Source organism: Augochlora pura, chromosome 7, assembly GCF_028453695.1.
Source record: "Augochlora pura isolate Apur16 chromosome 7, APUR_v2.2.1, whole genome shotgun sequence".
NCBI classification, from domain to species: domain Eukaryota; kingdom Metazoa; phylum Arthropoda; class Insecta; order Hymenoptera; family Halictidae; genus Augochlora; species Augochlora pura.
The window spans coordinates 15,142,275-15,164,671 of record NC_135778.1 but is presented as its reverse complement, the minus strand read 5'-3'; the positions used below and the strand labels follow the sequence as shown (position 1 = coordinate 15,164,671).

Below are 22,397 nucleotides of genomic sequence, written 5' to 3'. Positions count from 1 at the left end.
AAGTAAATATTCGAGTCGCATTCTCATCCAATCTACAATCTGGATTCACTTAAGGGATTCTTTCTAGTGGACTTAAGACTCGAGCTAAAGTTCGAAATATACAGGGTGTACAAAAATTATATATACTCCGAGAAATTAGTGGTTCCTGAGGCCGTTTCAAGTAACCTTTTCCTTTGCTGAAATGCAACCCGCGGCTTTGTTAATGAGTTATTAATGAAAAACAGTAGCTGCTCGGTTAACGCTAGCATTGTCGAAGATTGCAACTCGTCAGAGAATCCTCTTCTTATATTTGTTCTCCTGTACACGTGTGCACGTGCACACGTATCTATGCTCCGCCATCAATCCGTGACAGATTAAAAACAACTGGCAGCGATTATATAATTAGTTGCATCATAAGAAAGGAGAATATGTAGTAATTATGTTACATGTACGACGCGCGTCATAACCGCGCTGTCATTGACAATCACATAGCACTTCTTGTAGTTCGCGCTGTTTTTACCAAATTAATTTGATATTTAATCACTGTAGAAAAAGCTAAAAAGTCTTATTTACTTAGAAAATAATTTTAACAGACTTTTAGAATTCTTTGATAAGAATACCGGTGAATCTAAATTTTGTATGGTCGTTTTTGACAACTTTGACAATGAAACCAGCGTTAATTATTTCCTGGTGTTAAACAGTACTGTAAATATTTTATTATCACTTAACAATACAGTAAATAATTTACGGACTTTTGGAAACAAATATTCAACACTTCGCAGATATTATACAAAAATAGCCACGTCATGCTTCGTTGCTGCCAGATGTGGAATTTGTTCCTTGTTGTATCGCAACGATAGAACTCCATATCTGGTAGCTTTCCCCATAAAACAATTTTGTAGTTTCTTCGACCGGAGGGTTATCGCTGTCGGAGGGGCCTCCGGGCCCATCCATCACCAGCGTTAGGGGTGGAGTTTATGCAGTACTCTGTCTTGGGCACACGAAGGCCCTTCTTTCGCTGGTCGATAACGAATCGATCGCCCTTTGCTACGCCCGAAAATCATGGGCCTTCCACACTCTGACGTCAGTGGAAAAAAAGGCAGGAGGAAGAGGTCTCTAGCGATCTGAGTCAGTGGCGAAAAGAAAAGACAAACCCCCCCCACACCCCCCCCCCCCCCCCAAACAAAATAGAACAGCGAAGAATGTTACCCCTTGCACTACGATTCCTTCCATGCTGCGTTGATCACAGCACTTGTTTGTCCTTAATATTTTTAATAACAGGACCAGACAATTTCTACTTATTTTATTGTCTTTACGTACTTTTGTTTCTAAACATTTATAACAGAAGAATTTATTTTTATTTCGATGTAGAAGAAATTCACCCTTCGCACTCGAAGCAACTTTCACCGGAAATCCGAAATAACTTCTCTGGCTTACAACATTTCCATTTTATGCGATAAAATGCGTTTCATGCATATAAAATAGATTCTACTGATTCATATCAACAGTTTGATTTTTCATAATTTTTTCAATTAATAACCCTTGTTATTATAAAAATTATTTAGAATGTGATAGAACAATTTTAGTGGTGCCTCAGATTCGCCACTCGAGCGCATAGTGTTAATAATATTCATATTTAGTAGACGTTGCATGGAATCTGAGTCTTTCTCGCTGTTACAGTGTAAGGGGTTAATTATTCAACAGTGCAATTATTGAACAGTATTACTTTTGTTCGTACACAGTCAATAATTACGAGCGATAATTCACGTTTGGAAACTAACGCTCCATATCATTCGCTGTAATGCCTACTGGACTATATCTGCTAATTAATTGGTCGTGTGCTACTGTTTCGCATTGGTGGAGGGGGACATCCAAAGTTCCTAAGACTTAGAAAAAGACGGAAGACCGCGCAACATTGTCCATAGCAAACCGTCAATATCGGGTGGCTTTCAGCGTCGGTAGTGCACTTTTGCCGGTGACAAGGATTGACAGCACGATGACAGATGCTACGGCTAATAACGTAAGACATCCTCAACATTAGTGATCTCGATCGAGAGGACTGTGTTTCGGCGATGTTTCATCGAGAATTTGGGCAAAAATTTGACAAGCTGCTCGATTGTTAATTGTTATTTTTTTATTATCTTATTGCATGGAACTTTACCACGATGCACCGTTCAGTCCATTATCGTCAACTTTAGTTCTAGTGAAATTATTGATCGCGATTTGTGCCCGGATTTTTATGCGAAACAAATACTTTGTGCATCGAATTTTTATGCGAAACAAATACTTTGTGCATCGAATTTGTGAATTCAATTTTGTGTATGAATTTTGTGCCATTTGTTCGATAATTTTGTCAATTCATACATCAATAATGGACATATATTTTTACTATAATTTATATCGTGAAAATATTATAATATTATATTTATATATGTATATATCAATTACGCATATTATATGCGATTCGTTTAATAAGTTAATATATTAATTAAATTAATATATTGGTAATACGATTTCTAATTGACCTGATATTGTGCCAAAACTGTTTTTATTAATATTAATTTTGTGTATCAATTGTGTGCAATGCAATTTTGAGCAATTAATTTCATGCAATGCAATTTTGAGAAATTAATTTTGAGCAATGGAATTTTGTTAATAATACAATTTTATGCTCATGCTTATACTGAAGCATAAAGAACATTACATTTCTTATTAATAATCTTTGACAATGCTATTGGTCGCAGGCGCAAGCACCGCAACGGACGTTCACCATCGAGAACAATGTGCTCATAGGGAAGAAGGTGTCGTACGATTTCAAACATAAGAGTGGCGGTGAATACCTGTACGAACGGATGAAGAATAATCCGAGCGTGGTTGCACAGGTATAATCATCGCATCATTAATTCAAGGGCTGTGTACTGTTCGTATCGATTCGAGCGTTCCAAGTTGCTAAAGGCAGTGTCAACAGGATGACAACCGAACTCATCACGCGATCGTCACGAAATGATTTAATTAACGTCAGTAGGATCACACGAATAACGTTTTAGTAATCATTTATTAACGATTTCGTAATTATTTATTAACGATTTAATGATCATTTATTAACAATTTAGTAATCATTTATTAACAATTTAATAATTATTTATTAACGATTTAATAATTATTTATTAACGATTTAATAATCATTTATTAACAATTTAGTAATCATTTATTAACAATTTAATAATTATTTATTAACGATTTAATAATTATTTATTAACGATTTAATAATTATTTATTATGTTCATTATTACATCTATCAACAATGCCATAATAGAGTGACACGTTCTTACGTAGCAATGGCCGACGGAAATTATAGTTACATCAGCGTTTGAATGATACAGGGAAATATCAAACGTCCGTTCATGAAAAAGCTATTCATTATAGCTATCCATTGACTACGAACATTTTTCAAGAAGAAGCGTCCATGCAATTTCGACGTGACTGATGCAATAAATAAAAACAACGAGTCACGAATAAGCCGCGTGTGGTAACGCCAATTTAGTTTTACATCAACACTTTTTACGGCTGTATCATAATTCTGTGAACGATATACCAAGATTATTAGCATATATTGGATGTTACAGGTGGACACCATCACGGGGGAGGAAACTACTTTCGAGCAGTTGCTGGATCGAGCGGTGAAATGCGCCCTTTGGTTGAGGAAGGAGGGCATCAAGAAAGGAGACGTCATTGCGATCGCGACGCACAATCAATCCGACTCCTTCGTTCCGTGCATTGCCGCGCTTTTCATCGGGGTGATATTCAACCCTTGGGATCCAGGGATGAATACCAGTACGATTCTATCCGCAGCCAGCAGATTTTTATTAACAATTCTTTTACTGCTTATTTTTTCGTTAATTTTCCTCTCATTCTTGAACAATTTCAATCGAACCACGCATCGGATTAGTACTTATTTGTTCTTAATATTTTCCTTAATAGGATCAGATAATTCTCGTTTTTCATTTTTACTGCCTTTATTTAGTTTTGTTTCTAGACTTTGATAACAGAAAAATTCAATTTTATTTTGATTTAGAAGAAGTTAATAATATTCATATTTAATAGATCTTGCACGAAATCTTGGTCACGAGTCTGACGTCTTATGGTCGTTTTTAATTTAATACGAATATTCATGAGAAATTTGCCACGTTTTTACAGATCTCGCGCGCCATTTCATTAAATTGACGCAACCGAAGGTAGTTTTCGCAAACGAAAAATCGACGGGGGTGGTGCTTGACGCGGCGAAGATCGAGGGTTTCGATACGAAGGTGGTCACATTCGGCGATTATCTCGGCACTATGTCTTTCTCGGACATTCTCAAGGGTCACACGAGGTCCGAGGTATCGAGTTTCCAATGCGAGGACATCGCTCTCGATGATACAGCGCTGATACTGTTCTCTTCCGGCACCACCGGCTTGCCGAAGGGCGTGGAGCTGTCCCATAAAATGGTTCTCGTCACTTTGGCAGACAATAGCGCGGTGCACCTGACTGCTATATCGAGGCCGTTGTGGTTCAGCACTCTATGCTGGATCAGCGGCATCCTCTGCAGCCTGAAGATCTTCGGCACCTCGGCGAGGAAGATAATCGGCCCGGATTTCGAGCCGCAGAAGGCGTGCGAGCTCGTGGAGAAATACAAGGTACTACTATTAGGTTGGTGCATATGAAATATCGAATTTTTAAGTGAATATATAAAACTGTATATCTTTTTTCAAGAGCTATTGATTTAATCAAAATGTACCCCATTGATTTCAATACACTTTTCCCAACGCGAGTTTAATTCATAGATGTCTGTCTTCACGAAATTCTGATTTTTCGGATCAATGAACTATAACATGGAATTTTTCAGACTGTTTTCATTTACATACTACTTAGCTCATAAAAACTACGCATAAGTAGTTCAAAACAATTGTGAGCTTAAATGAAGTAAGATATAAAATTTTATAAAATATAGATCTTTCGCCAACCGACTTTCGCTATTTTTAACATTTAGAACAGTTTTTACGGGCTAAATAGTATTATATATAATAATAATATATTTATTTTCAGCCTCACGTCTAAGAAACAGGACTTGGTTTACAAAAACCTAACTCTACAATTCTATCTTAACCTTTCATTCATTATATACATTCTCATTCACACACTTATCTCATATACCTACTGACTAAAAACCGTTTCTGCCATCTACCCATCCCTCTCTATTACACTTGCTCTGCCTTTGCTTTATCTATCGTTTCTTACCCTAAAATCCTAATAAAGCCTTCTCCTTTGCCCTTTCTTTTCTCTTTCTCTCCACCTTGCCCAGCCATTCCTCCACCTTCTCGTTCTTTCTACCGCTTACTACCTCCTCGATCACCACTCCTCTTTCCGTTTTCCTGCAATCTCTTACGAGATGCTCCAATGCACCAAACTTCTCCCCACACAGGTCACAGTTTCTTTCTTCTTCTTTCTCCCAATATCTGTTCCATCTTTCCATATTTCCACATCTCGCTCTCGCTACTAATTTCTGGCATTCTCCTTTACCTTCCCTGCTCAGGTACTCTGGGAGAACCCAGATTTTTATTTTCTGGTACCGCGGGTTGAATTTCGACTGTGCCACTTTGCGGAATTGCTTCTGCTGCTGCACCTCTACATCTCTATTCCTTAACCTTGAACCCACATCTTCCCCACTATCCCTCAACCGATTTACACCTTCTTGACTCCATCCATTCCTCTTAAAATATTCCTCCCTTTCCATTCTGCTTTTGATTTTCAGCTCCTCATTTCTCTCTTTTTTCCTCAGACACTCTGCAGCAATTCTTCTTTCACCATCTCTCTTCAAATTCTCCTCAAACCTTATAGCCCTATGTCCTGTACACACGCTAACTTTCACTCTCTTTGTCTCCTCAAGCACTATGTAACTTGGCGTAGTAACATCTAGGCCCAGTGTCCACTTTATATATCTGAATTGCACCCGCTCTACTGCTTCTCTCTCTCCCTCTGTACCCTCATAATTCTACTCCGTATAGTAACACCCCCAGTACCAACATATCAAAATGGAACATTCTCATTCTAAAATTGTCTTTAAATATCCTCTCCCCAATGCCCCATGCCTGATTTAAAACCACATTTGCTCTCTTCATCCTCTCTTTAATATGTCTATCCATATTACCGTTCCTCTGGAATATTATCCCCAGATAACAGAATTCCTGTACCATCTCGATCTCCCTTTCGTTCCATTTCCATTGTGTTTTCTTGTTCTTACCTCCCCCCTTCCGGAATATCATTACTTTCGTTTTCTTCACATTGAGCTTCAGTTCCTTCCTGTCCAGATAATTCTCCAATCTCTTCATCATACCTTTTAACTCCTCCTCTCTCTTCGCTACCAACACCACATCGTCTGCATATGCCAGAGTCCAAAATCTGAGATTCCCTGCGTCGATCCCCCCCAATATGCCTTTCTTCATGTGCTCTTCCATATCTGCCAAGAAAATAGTGAACAGAGAGGGACTGAGCGGACAACCCTGTCCCAGTCCCTCGCCTGTCCAGAACTCTTTAGTCATTCCCTCGTCTGTCTTCACCACGCTAAATAGTATGTATATAAATGAAGACAATCTGACATATTCCACATCAGAGTTTATCAATTCTAAAGATCAGAATTTGTTTAAGATAGGGATTTCTGTATTGAAATCTCATTGAAAAAGGTGTAGTGACGCAAACGGGGCATATTTTTATTAAATCAACAGCTTTTGAAAAAAGATCTACAGTTTTATATATTTACTTAAACACCTGACATTTCATATGTACCAAACTAATATTTATTTATTCATTTTATTTTTTGAGTTTAAAACTAGACCAAAGTGTCTCAAATTATTTTGTAATGTTAAAAAGATTGGTTTACTTAGCAACGTATCAAAATTCTTAAAAATTATAATTAGTTGGAACGAAGAGGATTCGCTAAAATCTATTTCATATTCATAAATTGTACTAAGTTATATAAAATGGAAATGGTAGCTGGTTAAAATAGCTATTTAAGATCTAGGCTTAAAATGGCCTGGAGTACAAAGGGTTAATATGGCAATTTAAGCAACAAGTAATTCCATATCGTCCAATTATACAATATCATTAATTAATTGATCGACGATCGTGTCGTAGGTGACCTGGTTATTCCTGAGCACGAGTATGGCGAATCGTTTGGGCAGATACGAGGATTTAGGAAAGTACGACCTCTCCAGTTTGAAATGCGTGTTCATAGGTGGCGCTATATTGAAGAAGGAATCTCAGGATATGTTGCGGGAGTATCTGCCAAATGCACTAGTGGCGCAAGGTTATGGTAAATGTCGCATTGCAAAAGTTGGAGCTAAGAATAAAGCAGAGAATATATCGTTTTGATTTTTCATGATTTTTTTAGTAAATATAGCACGGGACGATAATTCCGCTAAAAATCAGCGTAGGTCGATGACTTTTCTTTTAAATTAAAGCTTGAAATCTCTACTTTAAGAGAGTATTTCTGGATTTTAAATACTATACATCCTCACTATTGTAACCCTTTAATTGCGAGGCCATGTTTGTCATGTTGAAGACTGTCAACTTTGACGAAGTGCACAGACTCTGTACAATTTTTTTCGGAGATACCATTTATAGTAGAATAAATTTTGATCCTTCTTCTTTAATTCGAAGTAAAAAAAACTTGGCTGCGAATTTTTTTCGCAAAGATACAGTACTTTGAAGTAGCCCTTACATGTCAAGCTATGGTATAGATATGGACATAGTGTAATAAAGATCTGCTTTATTAAAATATACTTTAATTTACTGCTAAAACGACTTGTTAATATAATAATTTATTCTAGTGGGCAGCTAGTAAGAGAGGGTATATGTAAATTCACAAGTACCTACTTCCCGCGTGAGAACTATAATAAATACAGTCAATGTTACTGTTTAAAAATATAATTCCTAGAAACAGATTAAAATAGTTTAAAAATATAATTCTTAAAAAAATTTAAAAAAGTTTAAAAACATAATTCTTAAAAACAGTTTAAAAATAGAATTCCTAAAAACAGTTTAAAATAGTTTAAATATAGAACTTTTATTGCAGGTATGACAGAACTGGGCGGAGCTATAGCATCGCAAAATCCAAATAGCACCAGCGGTTCTTGCGGAACGATCGTCGCTAATTGTGAAATGAAAATTGTGGATGTCCAAACTGGAAAATGTTTGGGCCCGGATCAGCAAGGTGAGCTCTGTATAAAATCGAACATCGTGATGAAAGGATATTATAAAAATCCGATTGCGACGAAGGAGATCTTAGACAAAGACGGTGAGTACAACGGTATTATATATAATAATTTATCGACCACTTAACCCAATTTACCATTATTCTTATTATTTATTTTTAAATTTATTAGCCGCCCAAATATTTCAAATATTAACCGTCCCGTTTTTGGAACATTTGTCGAATCATCTACTGCAGATATAAAAAAGGTCCAATATTATTAATAGTATAAATTTTAATATATAATTGTGTTCTAAAAAAAGGACCATGATGGCTATCGGGTTAACACAGCTGCAATGAATAAAAATTTCTTTTTTCTAATTCAAGTAAATGTATAAATATGTGTAAGAATGATTTGATTTGAATTTTTAGGCTGGGTACACACGGGCGATCTTGCCTATTACAATGACCTGGGGGAGTTGTTCATCGTCGATAGAATAAAAGAGATCGTTAAGTATAGAGGATGTCAAATAACACCTAGCATAATCGAAGATTTGTTGCAAACGCATCCGGGCGTTATCGAGGTTGCAGTTGTCGGTATTCCCCATCCTACGGATGACGAACACCTCGTTGCTTTCGTCTCCAAAGTGCCTGACATGGAAGTACGATTCAGTAACTATTTTATGTATTAATAACATTATAATAATTAGTAATATTCTAGTATATAATAGCTCGAAGAAATTCTAGCATCGAAACATTACGGATAAAATTGACAAACTTCAACCGATGATAATTCCGCTAAAAATCATCGTAGCATAATGACTTTTCTGTTAAATTGAAGCTTGAAACTTCTACTTTAAGACAGTGTTTCTGGATTTTAAATAGGATGCATTATCGCCACTGTAACCCTTTAAATATCAGGCCATGTTTGTCATATTGAAAATGGTCACATTTGTCATATTGAAAATTTTTTTCAGAGATGCTATTTACAGTAAAATAAAGGTCGATCTTTCCTCTTCAATTCGAAGTAAAAAAAAACTTGGCTGCGATATTTTTTGCAAGGTTACAATACTTGAAAGTCACCATTGAATCTCGCTCATGTACCACTGGCATGAGCATGTTACCCGATGTTTGCCACAAGAATCTCGCGGATCGAATTGTATTCAATTTGCAATCAAGAAACATTGCTTTAAAGTAGAAGTTTCAGGCTTTATTTTGAGGAGAGGTTCTTCATCCTACGATCATTTGTCACGAAGTTATCGTTGGTTAATAAGTGACATTTCTTTTTAATTTAAAGTCACCCTTACATGTTTACATGTTTACATGAGATATAGTATAAATATAAATATAGTGTAATAAAAATCTACTTTATTTAAGTATACTTTGATTTATTGTGAGTACAACTATCTAATAATTTATTGTAATTATTTTCCCCAATTTTCAGGTGTCCGCGAACGAGTTGATTACAAAGGTCGAGAAGAATTGCGTGGATGCTTATAGATTACGCGGGGGTGTGAAGTTTATGCCAACCCTTCCTCACACCGCCACTGGTAAAATAGCAAGAGCACAACTCAGAAACATCGCAAAGTCATTGGCAGCTCATTGAACTACCCCAGGAACAGGCTAGTAAATAAATGATCGCGAGTGTTTTGTTACATTTCGTAGAAATTACAATATTTTTGCATGTACCTGATGTAGCTAAATTGCACTATGGAAAAAGAAGAAATTGTAGCAAATATGTTTCACTTTGTACAAAATTTGATATTATTCTTATTATTATTACCACTAATATTATTATTATTATTGTTATATTCTTATTGTTATATAACTTCGACGTTGTAAAGACTAAATAATGTGAACAAAGAGGATAATTTTAAAAATGTTTAATCGATTTTATTGCAAACATGTTGTAAACATTCGTCAAAGTCATTTTAATAGATCGTCGAGAAACTGAGCTGCTTTATTCGTATCCACGGGCCTTGGATGCCTTGAACATAGCGACCAAGGAGTCCAGAGTTTCCAAAGCTGTGGGCTGAATTTGATCAGCCGGAAGCACGAAACCGTGGCGGCCGGTGTCGCGCAGTTCGTAGGTGTATGTCACTGTCTTGTGGAAGGTTCCCTTCACCCAGTCGACAGAGCTTCCAGTAGCAACGTCTGAAACACAGATATTAAACATGACCACAACGAGAACAAGTACTTGCCATTTGTTTGATAATTCTGTCAATTAAGACATCAATAATATACATATATTTTTATTATAATTTATATAGTGTAAATATTATAATATTATATTTATATATGTATATATCAATTACGAATATTATATTCGATTTGTTTATTAAGTTAATATATTAATTAAATTAATATATTGGTAATATAATTTCTAATTGACCTGATATTATGCCAGCACTGTTTTTATTAGTATTAAATAACGCCTGAATAAACGATTCAGGTTGACTATATATATTCCGTCAATAACTACTTCGATTGTAATTAAATAAGTTTCATTGTTTTATACTCACAGATAGTTTCAGCAACATTTCCGGTCTGGTATTTCGTTCCGTAGCGTTTCGCAAGAGCCTGGATGGTCTGCTTGCCGATTTGCAGCTGAAAGTACGCGAAATAAAGAAATAAATAAATATATCTCTATCTGGCGACGTATCGTCGCACGGTCGATGAATGAATGAGTGATCGCCCTGTTATTGTGAAAATAAGAGTAACTCGTGCGACGTTTATTATCGATTGATACGATGGCTCAATTATCACTCGAGATGCCACAAAAGTTCTCGATAAGATCGGACACGTTGATAAAATTATGAGCAATATGTCCTTGGTAAAAGAGAAACATTTACGCGCGAGTTCGATAATGAAACTGTTGAATACTCTTGATCGATTCGTGATTTCTTTCTTAACGCTGGCGTTATCATTAATGTTAAATTTATTAACACGTTCCGTGCCGAGCTGCATTTAGTCGACTCTCCGTTTTAGTCAATGGACGCTTTAAAAATCAATATATTATGTGTACTTATTACAATAATTATTGTTAATATAACTATGAAGCAGACTTATGGATCTATTCTTTTGGTGGAAACTATTTTTTGGATTTTAACTTGTCATAAAATATTTTTTTGAACGCATTAAATAGCTATTTAAGCGCGTACCACCAGAAATATGGTAATGTAAAATGTTTTGCTTACAGAGTCGCTGTAGTTTTCAAGATGATCTTTCGTGTGACCGTAGGGGAACATCAGAAGCTGGGAGTAACTGTGGAAGGAGATGTAAGCGTAGAATTTGTTCGAGATGGACTTGATGTAATCGGACATCGTCTTGGTTTCCGTATCGGAGAATGCGGAGCTTCCTCCATACGTGTCGCTGCAAGGGTTGTTGCTAGCACCGCCGTCTGCGAAATTATTATAATTATTATTATAAACCCCAAATTATTCCTGCTATCATTCTTTAACAATTTATCTACCGATAGTCTACAGATCGGATTTTTACCAATAATTTATTATCTATTATTGAGGTAAAAGAGACTATAAGCTTCCATGTAATTCAATATCTTCTTTAAATATTAGATACCATTCGCGATGAATGAAATAAGTGAAATAAAAATAAAATAAATAAACTAGATGAAATAAATATTGTTACTCTTGTGAAGATATAAAAATGATAATAGCTTTAGTTACTATATACATATAATAATATAAATCTAATAATACAGAAATCACTTCCACAAAGTTTGATTTACCATTTTTATAAGTAAAATAAAATCTCAGTAATATAATATAATAAATCATTAAATTGCAATTAATAATTGCTATTAAATTGTTAACTACAGTCGTGGTTAGTTCAATCTCGGATCGATATTATTATTTCCACTTACTCATCCATTTGTAGCCCCAGTTCCTGTTGGGGTCGCTTCCGTAGCACAGAGTACCGTACGGCTTGCGTGTCTTTCTCCATAAACGGTTCTGAAACACAATCGTCGCCGATCAAGCACACCGATCCATTTTCACCGTGAAACAATATCGTGTGTCGCCTAACTCTCATTTCCCGTTTCAAATAACACTTCTAGTGTTTCTACTTCTTTGCGATCGTCTTCGAATTTAATAGCTCCTCGTAAATGAGACCAACTGAAGATGAATTAAAACTGTGAGAGGATACCTTTTCTGCAGCTGTTTTTGGCGAATAAATTGCGGATTTTTCCACGATATGGTTATTATTTAGGTAAATAATTGCATGTTTGTGTTAATATATGTATTCACGAAGTATGTATGTACTAAGATGTGTATTTGCTAAGATATGTATGAACTATGATGTACCTGATGTACTATCCTAACATAATATTGTTGCGCGTTTTCTGCGAACGCCGCTGCATCGTGTTTATTTAAAACAAGGAACACAACATTTAACAATTATTAACTGCAACAGAATGCAATGGCTCGATCGATCAGTTGACTGTCTAATCCGCTCGACAGACAGATTCCGATTCAGTCTCTCAACTGACTGTCGATTTAACGCTTCCGTGACAATCGCGAACCTCTTATATTTCCTTTAAGAACCTCTTATAGTTCCATACGAACAACCGCCGTAACAATATATGTATAACGTATATATTAACACTTTATCGACCGGTCATCCGGTCGTAAAAACTTTCGTTTCTATTTTGATTTTATTTACCTTATTAATCGCAAACGGTATTTAATATTTATAAATTTACATAATAATATTAGAGCTTGTGGTACAATTTAACACATTTATCTCAATAATAGATGACAAATTAACTATGGCAACCGATTCACAGGCTACTGTTCGGGGGGAAAGCCGATTTATAGGCTACCGGTCGATAAAGTGTTAAGAAATAATATACATTTAACAAATCAAAAAACTCACCTTGGTGTGCGTGTAGACATAGCCGTCGGGGTTGAAGACGGGGAAGATGTACCACTCGTGGGATTCGGCGAGAGCTCTGACGTCGGGTTGCTTGCTGTTCACCAGCTCGTTCAGCACGTACAAGACGGTGGCAGGTGAGATCCATTCTCTGGCGTGGATGCCACCCTCGATGAAGACGCCGGGCTTGTTATTGCCGAAGCTGAGCTTGACACCCTTGATGGGGCGGCCCTCGTAAGACCTACCGCCAGTGACCACCTGGACCTTGCCGGGATGAGCCTTGGCGAGACTGTCCAAGAAGGTGTAGATGTCGTCCAGTTTGTTGTAGCTCTGCAGGTTGAACGTCGCCAGAGGTTGGACAGGTGGCTGTTCGCTGTCGATCAAAGTTTGAACATTTGGCACGTAGATCTCGTGGGCGAGTCCGAACTTGTCCATCATCTCGATGAACTCGGCTTCCTTATGCGGGGCAACCATCACGTCGGCGGTCTTGCCGAGATCGCTGGGTCCTTTCCAGAAGGAGTACTGTAAAATTTTATACATAAAGAGGATATTGTGACAGTGATTTTTAACTCCTTGCACTATAATAACGAGTCAAACTCGTGATTCAATGCTAGATCTAATAAATTTCAATATTATTAATTTCTTCTAAATCGAAATAAAATTGAATTCTTTTGTCATCAAAGCCTAGAAAGGGAAGTAAATAAAGGCAATAAAAAACACAACAATTATCAAGGGGTTAACTTTAAATTGAATAATATTCATATTTAGTAGAGCTTGCGTGGAATCTTTATCCCGACTCTGACTCGATAGTGTAGCGCAAGGGGTTATGTGGTTTTTATTTATTTAACATTTGAATTGAGGTTTCTTCATTGTTCTGACTTGCAATATTACCACTAAAGACATATACAAATGAAATAGAATTTAATCCGGTCATTTTGGACAATTTGATTTTGCAAGAAAGAATTTTTGTGAATATATAGTGCGACAAAATAGCACGTTTGATTAAAAATTATGAGATAGTGATAGATTAATTAACGATATTTAGAGCTTAATATTTTGTGATCGATAGATTATATCATCGATGATGATAGATTATTATAGCGCTAAAAAGCATGAGCCAATGTAATTAGGTTCTTTCGCTCTTGATAGCAGTCACGTTCTACTTATTTCTGTCAGTGGAAGTACGTGCGATAATGTTCTACAAGTGGTTTTATCATTTTAGCCGAGATACAATGTAGACTAAAAAGAGCCTAGTTTTCAGTACCTTGTCTAGTTCTAGTATATTGCTTTCTTCGAACAATAATAACATTACTTTGTATTAATTCAGAGGCAATATTAAATAAATAAAATAACTATTAATTCAACAGCAAAGCCAAATAAATATTAATTTAAAAACAATATAAAATACATATTAATTTAGGGAGAGAATATAATAACTATTGATTTACACACAAAATAAAATAGATATTAATTACAAAGCGAAAGAAAATAAATATTAATTGCAAAGCGAAAGAAAATAAATATTAATTGCAAAGCAAAATCAAATAAATATCAGATCGAAAGCAAAGTAAAACAAATGCTAATTCAGAGACAACATAAAATAAATATTTATCTGCCGATTAAAATAGTCTAAAGAACTGTGAATCTGCATAAATGCATATAGTTGCATATGTACATACCGAGTCGGAAACCTCTTCCAGATGACGCAAAATTTCCAATTGGTCCGCAGTCTGCGGAGTCACACGGAACACCTTGTAATTGTCATACTTGACCTGCTCGGCTGTCGCCAAAGCGACCAGCGCTACGAGAACGACTTTCCACATGTTTACTATCCCCTAAAACGATAAATACCACGATTAATAACTCACGATAATTACGAATTAATGAATCGAACGAACACCTCGCGATCGCGACAAAGGAGAATCTTCTATTCCAAAATTGTCCATTTAGGGACAATTGCAGAGAGTTTACTATACTCGAAACACTTAGCAGACTAAAGCGCAACGAAATTGAGATTCTCCGATTAGAAATCTCCATGAAGTCTAACAAATGCAGCTCTACCGTAATTGAAAAATCATCGGATATCTACAAACTGCACGAATCCGATCGTCGAACAATAAATCGATCGACGCGATCGCAAAATCGAGGTACACAGCACGTCGATTCCGATTAACACGAGCGGAACATCCATCAATGATCTTACCCTGAACGGTGTCAACGGTGGTTTGTTGTCATCGGGATCCCCTTGATTCTATTTAAGCGCGCGTTCACCTGCACACGGCACCACGATTCAGTTCGATCGTTATTTAAAAATCATATCGTCGATCAATTAAGGAGCACGTTTATTGGGTCTGAACGCGCCTTATCGGATTTGTTCCGAGTGAATTATCTTGTCGATCGTTGGCCGCGCCACTCGAAATCGTCGTTACGGTTTCGCAACGTCAGTCGCAGACTATGTTTGAGATCGCGGGATAATTGGACACGAGGGAGACGCGATTTTAGAGCTGCTATGATTTTCATTTTTACAGACACGCCTCGAGAGGATTCGTCTCAATCGGTGCCGGGGTAACTGCGAAGAACACGTTTCCATCGACGCGACATCCTTTCGGAAACTTTTATCTCGCGCGAAATGTAACACAGTGCCCAGTAATTCTTCTTTTTGTGTATTTCATTTGGACTGCGGTTGTTTATCCACAACAGTTAATTGTCTTCGTGAATTGGAACGAACGTGAGTCGAATAGAAATTTTTATCTACTTTTAATAATTCAAGTCAGTTGAGAATAATACCTAAATGTCCTTCACCCTTTGACTACTGTTGGCGCCTTTTGGCGCCCGAAACATGTTCGCTTCCCGGTACTATTGGCGCCAATAGGCGTCAAGATCAAATTTCGCCCCCGTTTATTATTAAATTTGATTAATTATATATCGTGTAATATTCATGTTATATATTGTAAAAAAAAACTTAAAATTCTTGTTCACTTCAAGTAATATTGATCTAATGTAACAGAATTCAATATTTTGAATACTTTAATATACTTCCTCAGAAATGCATGTCTAACAAAAACTACGGTCGTGCCAAAGACCGCCGTTGCCAAAGGGTTAAATTTGTTAAATATTATTAATATTACGTATTAAATAAATTTCATCTACCTATTTTTATTATAAATCTATAATTTTCATAATATACAATATAAAACATGTAAAAGTAGAAAAATATAATATGGAAATAATAAAATATAATATACAATATAAAATATATCTAGAAAATACAATATACAATATAAAATATATAAAAGTAAGAAATGATTTATATGGTAAATGAGTAATCGCATTGGCAAAGAGAAATGTGCTGATAAGGAGATTTAAGCAATTACGCGTTAACATTTCGAACACTCGGAAAGAGTCGAATATTTTCGGACGTGTACTTGAAACCTAGATAATGGAGTGACGAGTAAAGATCGCACGTTTCGATTCCGGTTGCAATTACAATCGTGTGTTTGTAATCAAAGACTCTGTCGTCGAAGACTGTCCAGTGATATGCAAAGCTTTGTTGTCTTTCTTTTTTTAAGAACATGATACCACATAAAGACGAACAGACTGATGTTGAAAGATCCCAACAGATATAAGTGATTCCTGATAAAGAACGCTCAGAGGATTAACGCAAATCCTTCCTTCGGATCGATGAACAAATTAATGAATACTTATTCTAAACAGGTACCTAATAATTTCAATTATTGCATGGAAAAATCAAAGAAACACTTGTTTGTCTATTAAGAATTTTATTTGATTAAATATTGATACGTGGGAATTATTCTCCACTTGTACATAAGATAACTGAACAATTCTCACGTTTTAATTGATAAATAAATTCGTATATCCATATTTTAGCCATACATCATTATAATCCGCAGTCTAATTATAATGCATTTATACATACATGGTTTTATGCTTAACAATAGAATACGAATATAATATAATAGTGCGATCGATACTGTCATACTGAACCTCTGTATGCTAATAATAGTGTCACGCTTAAATTGTGATTTATTATGCGCACTTAATAAAATACTAAATACAGTTTCGTCCACGCAGAACTGACAACAGGGATTTCATTTTGTCGATGATCCGTAACCGAGTTTCGCGGCGTGCTGAAACATGGCAACCAAAGAGTCCAGTGTTTCCTTTGCAGTCGGTATTATTTGACTAGCTGGCAGAATAAAGCCGTATCTTCCTTGGTCTCGAAGCTCGTACGTGAATGTCACAGGGATCTTGTAAGTTCCCCGTACCCAATCCATGGATCCACCGGATGCAACGTCTGCAAGGGAAATGCCATTAAGGTCTTTTTAATGATTCCTTTGTCTTATATTAAAATTATTTTCTATTAACAAATACTTCTTTTCATAAATAACACTTCTATTAATAAATATTTCTTTTAGTAAACATTTCTACTAATAAATATTTCTTTTGGTAAATAATTCTACTAATAAGTATTTCTTTCAGTGAATAATTCTATTAATGAATGCTTCTTTTCAATCATTTAATGATTACAAAAGTGTATCAAAATACAAGATAAAGTAAATTAATTCCAAATATGATTAACTTTTATTTCAATCTTTTTATCAATATAATCCAAGCATATTATTTTTTTTGATAAAATTAGAACCGAGCTTTGAATTATCAACATATCTATATTCGTTTTAAGAACATAATAATTTAATAAATATAATGAAATAAATATGACAATTTGATTTATATTTTCGCTTTAACATATATCATGTTTTAAAAATAAAATCTACTGTTAATTCCAAAATTAAAATTATCAAAAATGCAACAGCTTGACGGCTGACCCTGGGATCGCGTTCGTCGTCTGATAATTCCATCCTCCAAGGAAACGTCTTCGATGCTTCCCCATTAAAATTCAACCGGTGTAACCGTTCGAGCAGATATGCCTAATCAACGGTGCAACCTTGCCGGTATACGTGGAACCGAATAATTAGCGCAGACCTTCCGACGCCTGACCCTGTCCTCCACCCATTTTAATTGATTAACAATCAATCTACTCACATATTACGTCAACTATATTTCCGACATTGTATTTGGTCCCGTATCTCTTCGATAGGGCGTTTATGGATGCGGTCCCTATTTGATACAGGTCCGCGTAGTTCTCGACTCTTTTCCTCGTGTGGCCGTAAGGGATGAGCAACAGCTGGCTGTAACTGTGGAACGCTATATAGGAGAACAGCTTGTCTTGAATGCTATCGATGTACTCCGACATGGTCTTCGTTTCCGTCTCGGAGAACGGTTTGCTGCCGTGGTAGATCTCGCTGCACGGATTCGAACTGGTACCACCCTCTGCAGTTTCAGTAATTAAAAACTAGTTAATCGACAGATTAGCGGTTGGTTCGCGACGGTTAAAATTATATATTACCATATATTATTATATATTATATTGTATATTAGTATATTAACCGAAGTGCGATTTTTACATATTAGATTGTGTAATAATTCCGCCCGCGTTCTCTTGTAAAAAAATATCTACCATATCCAATCTACCCTGTTTTAAAGTAGACATTTTCAGCTTTAATTTAAGCTAAATTTTATAGAAATAGCTTTACTGGAACATATTTTAAAATTTATCCAAAGTTTTCCTTTCTCCCCTTTTAATCTCGTGATGCCAGATGCCGACACTTTCTAATTTTTCAGAACAATCTTGCTATTTTATTGCAATCTAATTTAGCCTGTTTTAAAGCAGACACATTCAGCTTTAATTCAAGCTAAATTGCATGGAAATAGCTGTACGGGAATGTATTTTAAAATTCATCAATCTTGTCAACCCCATGACGTGTCAACTGATCTCACCTCCCATTGGTCACTGTTTTTGTTAATAACTCGTAAACCAAGCCGCGCATTGCATTTTTGCTAAGGAAAAAGTTACTTCAAATAACCTCATTTCCCTGTTACGAGTGATTTTTACGACACCCTGTATAATTACACACAAGAACTATAAATTTCAGTGAAAATATAGCAGCAGAGATAAACACGAGCATATCAACAAATAAAACACTAGTATGTCGATGAATAAAATACAATTGTTATTACCAACCTGCCCAATGGAAGTTCCAATTTCTGTTCGGATCAGCGCCGTAGCATCCCCCTATGCTCGGCCGCCTAGTTTTTCGCCATAACCGATTCTGTAAAGAGAATTCGTACTTTACGCCGTCAAGCATCTTTTAATTAGTCGTACGTCGCAGAATTATCGCGCGTCGTATTGGTATCTGTCGATTGAGTATGGGATCGTTCTACACATTGTCGATTGAAAACAATTGCAACTGATTGAAACTCTCGGCTAATTATAGATATCGAATGATTGCTGATAAAACGCCGACGATGAAACCCAGATTTTATCGGTGGTCGATAGCCGGGAACATCGTTCGAATGATTCTGCAGAATGCCTATCGGCTGACAATTGTCTCCGCATCTCTTCGCGCGCTGTATCAGTTACATTTTGCCGTTATGACAATTTCTTCAAACTGTTTTTTTTTTTTGCAGAAAATTATAACAATGTACATTGTTCTGATTCGAATCAGCTCGCGCGATGAACTTTCATTGAATCGTTTGAAAACCGTTTTAATAGGATCTAATTAACGATCAAGATAGATTATTGAGTCAACTAATTCGAGTGTCAATTATCGATCGCAGAAATCGGTCGACACTGATCTTTAATTAATCTTGAATGAGTGATGAAAGTATTCCTGTCTCTGGACGATTGGAGAACGATAACGTCATAATTCTGTATGCTGTTATCACACTGTACTCTAAAGTTTTGATTTCGATAATTAATTTAGTGTGACGATTCTTAATTTGCGTGCTTGAACACGCTTAAAGGGTGCTCATAGTTTCGATAATTGTTTCTGGTATGTGTGCATTAATAAAATAGTTTGCCTCCCAGAAACGTTACTAAAATATTGAAAGAGGCAAAATAAATGATCCAGAACCAGTTTGTTAGTTCCAGTACTAATAAATATATCTGAAACAGAGTTGATATTATGTGAACATAAAAAAAATATAAATTCACGACACACATTGAAGTATAATAAAATGAAAGAAAATCTCAATGTATCGAGCACTGCAACAGTGTTACCGAACAGTTTGCAAAACGTTTATTTTTACCCTGGTATGCGTGTACTCGTAACCATCCGGGTTGAATACCGGGAAGATGTACCAGTCGTAAGACTCGGCCATGTACCGGACACGAGGATCCTCGCTCAGTATTAATTCATTCAGGATGTACGTTACAACGGCCGGCGATATCCATTCTCTGGCGTGGATTCCTCCTTCTATGAACACGCCGGGATTCCCTTCCTTGAACGAGAGTTTAACGCCTCTGATACTCCTCCCTTCGTAGCTCTGGCCACCGGTTAAGGGTTTCACGATTTCCGGATGCTGCGCGACCAGGGTGTCCAGCCAACGATAAATCTGAAAGGAATAGGTATGATTAAATAAATCGGGAAACGACGAGCCCCTTGGTTTAGGATATTTTATTTCATTTATTTACTATTTTTGCCTTCACTCTTTGCCCAATAATATATTGTGCATTAAATATATATATTAAATTAATTAATGTTAAATATATGAAACATACTGTATATTAAATATATTCAATAAATTAACGTTTATTAAATATATTCAATAAATTAACGTTTATTAAATATATTCAATAAATTAATGTATATTACATACATTAAACATATTTAATATATTGTATATCCTTCAATACATTTCATAAAATACGAGTACCAAAAATTATCCTAATCAAACGCGTTCATCTTACCACGTCCAGCCGATGATAGCCGAGCCAATCGAACGCACCCCTAATATTTCTACGGGGGTTTTCATCGTCGATATACCGTTGCACGTCGTCCATCATCAACTCCGGGTCGAGCCGAGTCGCGTTGACAATGTCCATGAACTCCTCGAGCTTCTTCGGCGACATCATGATGTTGGTGGTGTCGTTGACCCTTGGCGGACCCCAAAAATTATATCCGTCGTCGTCCTGCATCTTCTTGAGCGCGGCGAGGCCGTCGTTGTTCGGGACGAAGATCTTGTACAACCTGAATCCGTCGTATCGCACCACGTCGTCGGCACGGGCCACGGCGAGAACGAGAAGCAGATGCAACGTCGTCGCTCTCATGATGTTCAATCGCGTCGAATCAAGATCCAAGATGCAATTTGCAATTGAACGAAATCACAGCAAATTCTCCGCCGACTATCCGACTAATCGCATCGTTGCACCGAGCGAACGTTGTGCATTTGCACTTGAAATTTCAACTCGAAGTAGTTCTGGTTCTTTGGCAATGATCTTGATTTTTTCTTTTGAGAGATGACGAATAAACCAGAGATTTTCTTAGCGATTTTCTAAGCGATTTTCTAAGCGACTTTCTTAGCGATTTTCTAACGAGATGTCTCGATCGGACTGAACGAGTTCCGCTTGGACGTGTTAGAAATTGACCAGCAAGAATTCGAAATCACCGGTACTGGTTCTAATCCGCCTCGTTTCCTCGCGGCGCAACTGGCATACGCGCGCTTAAGGTGAATCTGCCCGCGTCTTCTTTATATAGGTGCGGTTTCGCTAAGTAGCAGCCGCCGCAGGCGGTAAAAATATTCTGTACGTGAGATAAGTGTAAACAAAAAGAAAGAAAAAAAACATATACGAGAAATACGGGCGACGCATTTGCATGCAGGATGGCCCATGGGAATTCTCGCGCGGTCGCGGGCAAGACCTACTCGTGGTTAAAGACCTCGGAGGTACCGTTCGAACGTATCGATAAAGCCAGGTCCGACGACGCTCGTCGACGAATCAACGCCCTTTTTGTGGAATCGTGTCGCGAACACTGCGCCAACGTTTCGATGATACATGAACAGTTCGTTGATATAGAATTGCATTTCTGAAACGAAAATGCGAAATGTTAATTACCATGAACCGATGCTTAATATCAATCTATAATTTATTTTTAAGGCGGTGCTGGTGTTTGAAATGTTTTTAGAATTTTGTCAAAGAAATAGAAAGTTGTATTGGAAATCCAAATTTAAACCACAAAATTTTGCGATAAATAATACAGTCTAATAATAACGAAATTATAGTAATTGAAGATCACAGTGATTCATAAATCGTGATCTAAATGCATACATTTTTATATGAAAAATGTTAGAAAAATTGCGTTTCATCAAACATTACTTTTCTCATCCATTACACATATCGTATTTGTTTAAATGTATATGCAAGAATTAATTGCATGTGCCC

At 36.4% G+C, this 22,397-nt stretch overlaps 2 protein-coding genes across 2 annotated transcripts; one reads left to right on the top strand and one right to left on the bottom strand.

Annotated features, from left to right (window-relative positions):
* Window positions 1–1,840: 1,840 nt before the first annotated feature.
* On the top strand, window positions 1,841–10,088 carry LOC144473409 (uncharacterized). The gene is made up of 8 exons (XM_078187260.1): window positions 1,841–1,999; window positions 2,724–2,861; window positions 3,606–3,813; window positions 4,177–4,655; window positions 7,150–7,327; window positions 8,090–8,311; window positions 8,639–8,868; window positions 9,651–10,088. Exons 1-8 carry the CDS (start codon window positions 1,976–1,978, stop codon window positions 9,810–9,812), a joined length of 1,641 nt encoding a protein of 546 aa, XP_078043386.1. The 5' UTR covers window positions 1,841–1,975; the 3' UTR covers window positions 9,813–10,088.
* Window positions 10,075–21,302, bottom strand: LOC144473566 (uncharacterized). Its single transcript, XM_078187534.1, has 11 exons — window positions 20,928–21,302; window positions 20,267–20,572; window positions 19,200–19,287; window positions 18,161–18,448; window positions 17,215–17,411; window positions 14,776–14,931; window positions 13,100–13,618; window positions 12,090–12,177; window positions 11,404–11,606; window positions 10,729–10,813; window positions 10,075–10,360 (listed from the first exon to the last, which is right to left on the bottom strand). The coding sequence occupies exons 1-11, from the start codon at window positions 21,285–21,287 to the stop codon at window positions 10,167–10,169; spliced, it is 2,484 nt and encodes an 827-aa protein (XP_078043660.1). The 5' UTR covers window positions 21,288–21,302; the 3' UTR covers window positions 10,075–10,166.
* Between the last annotated feature and the right edge of the window lie 1,095 nt (window positions 21,303–22,397).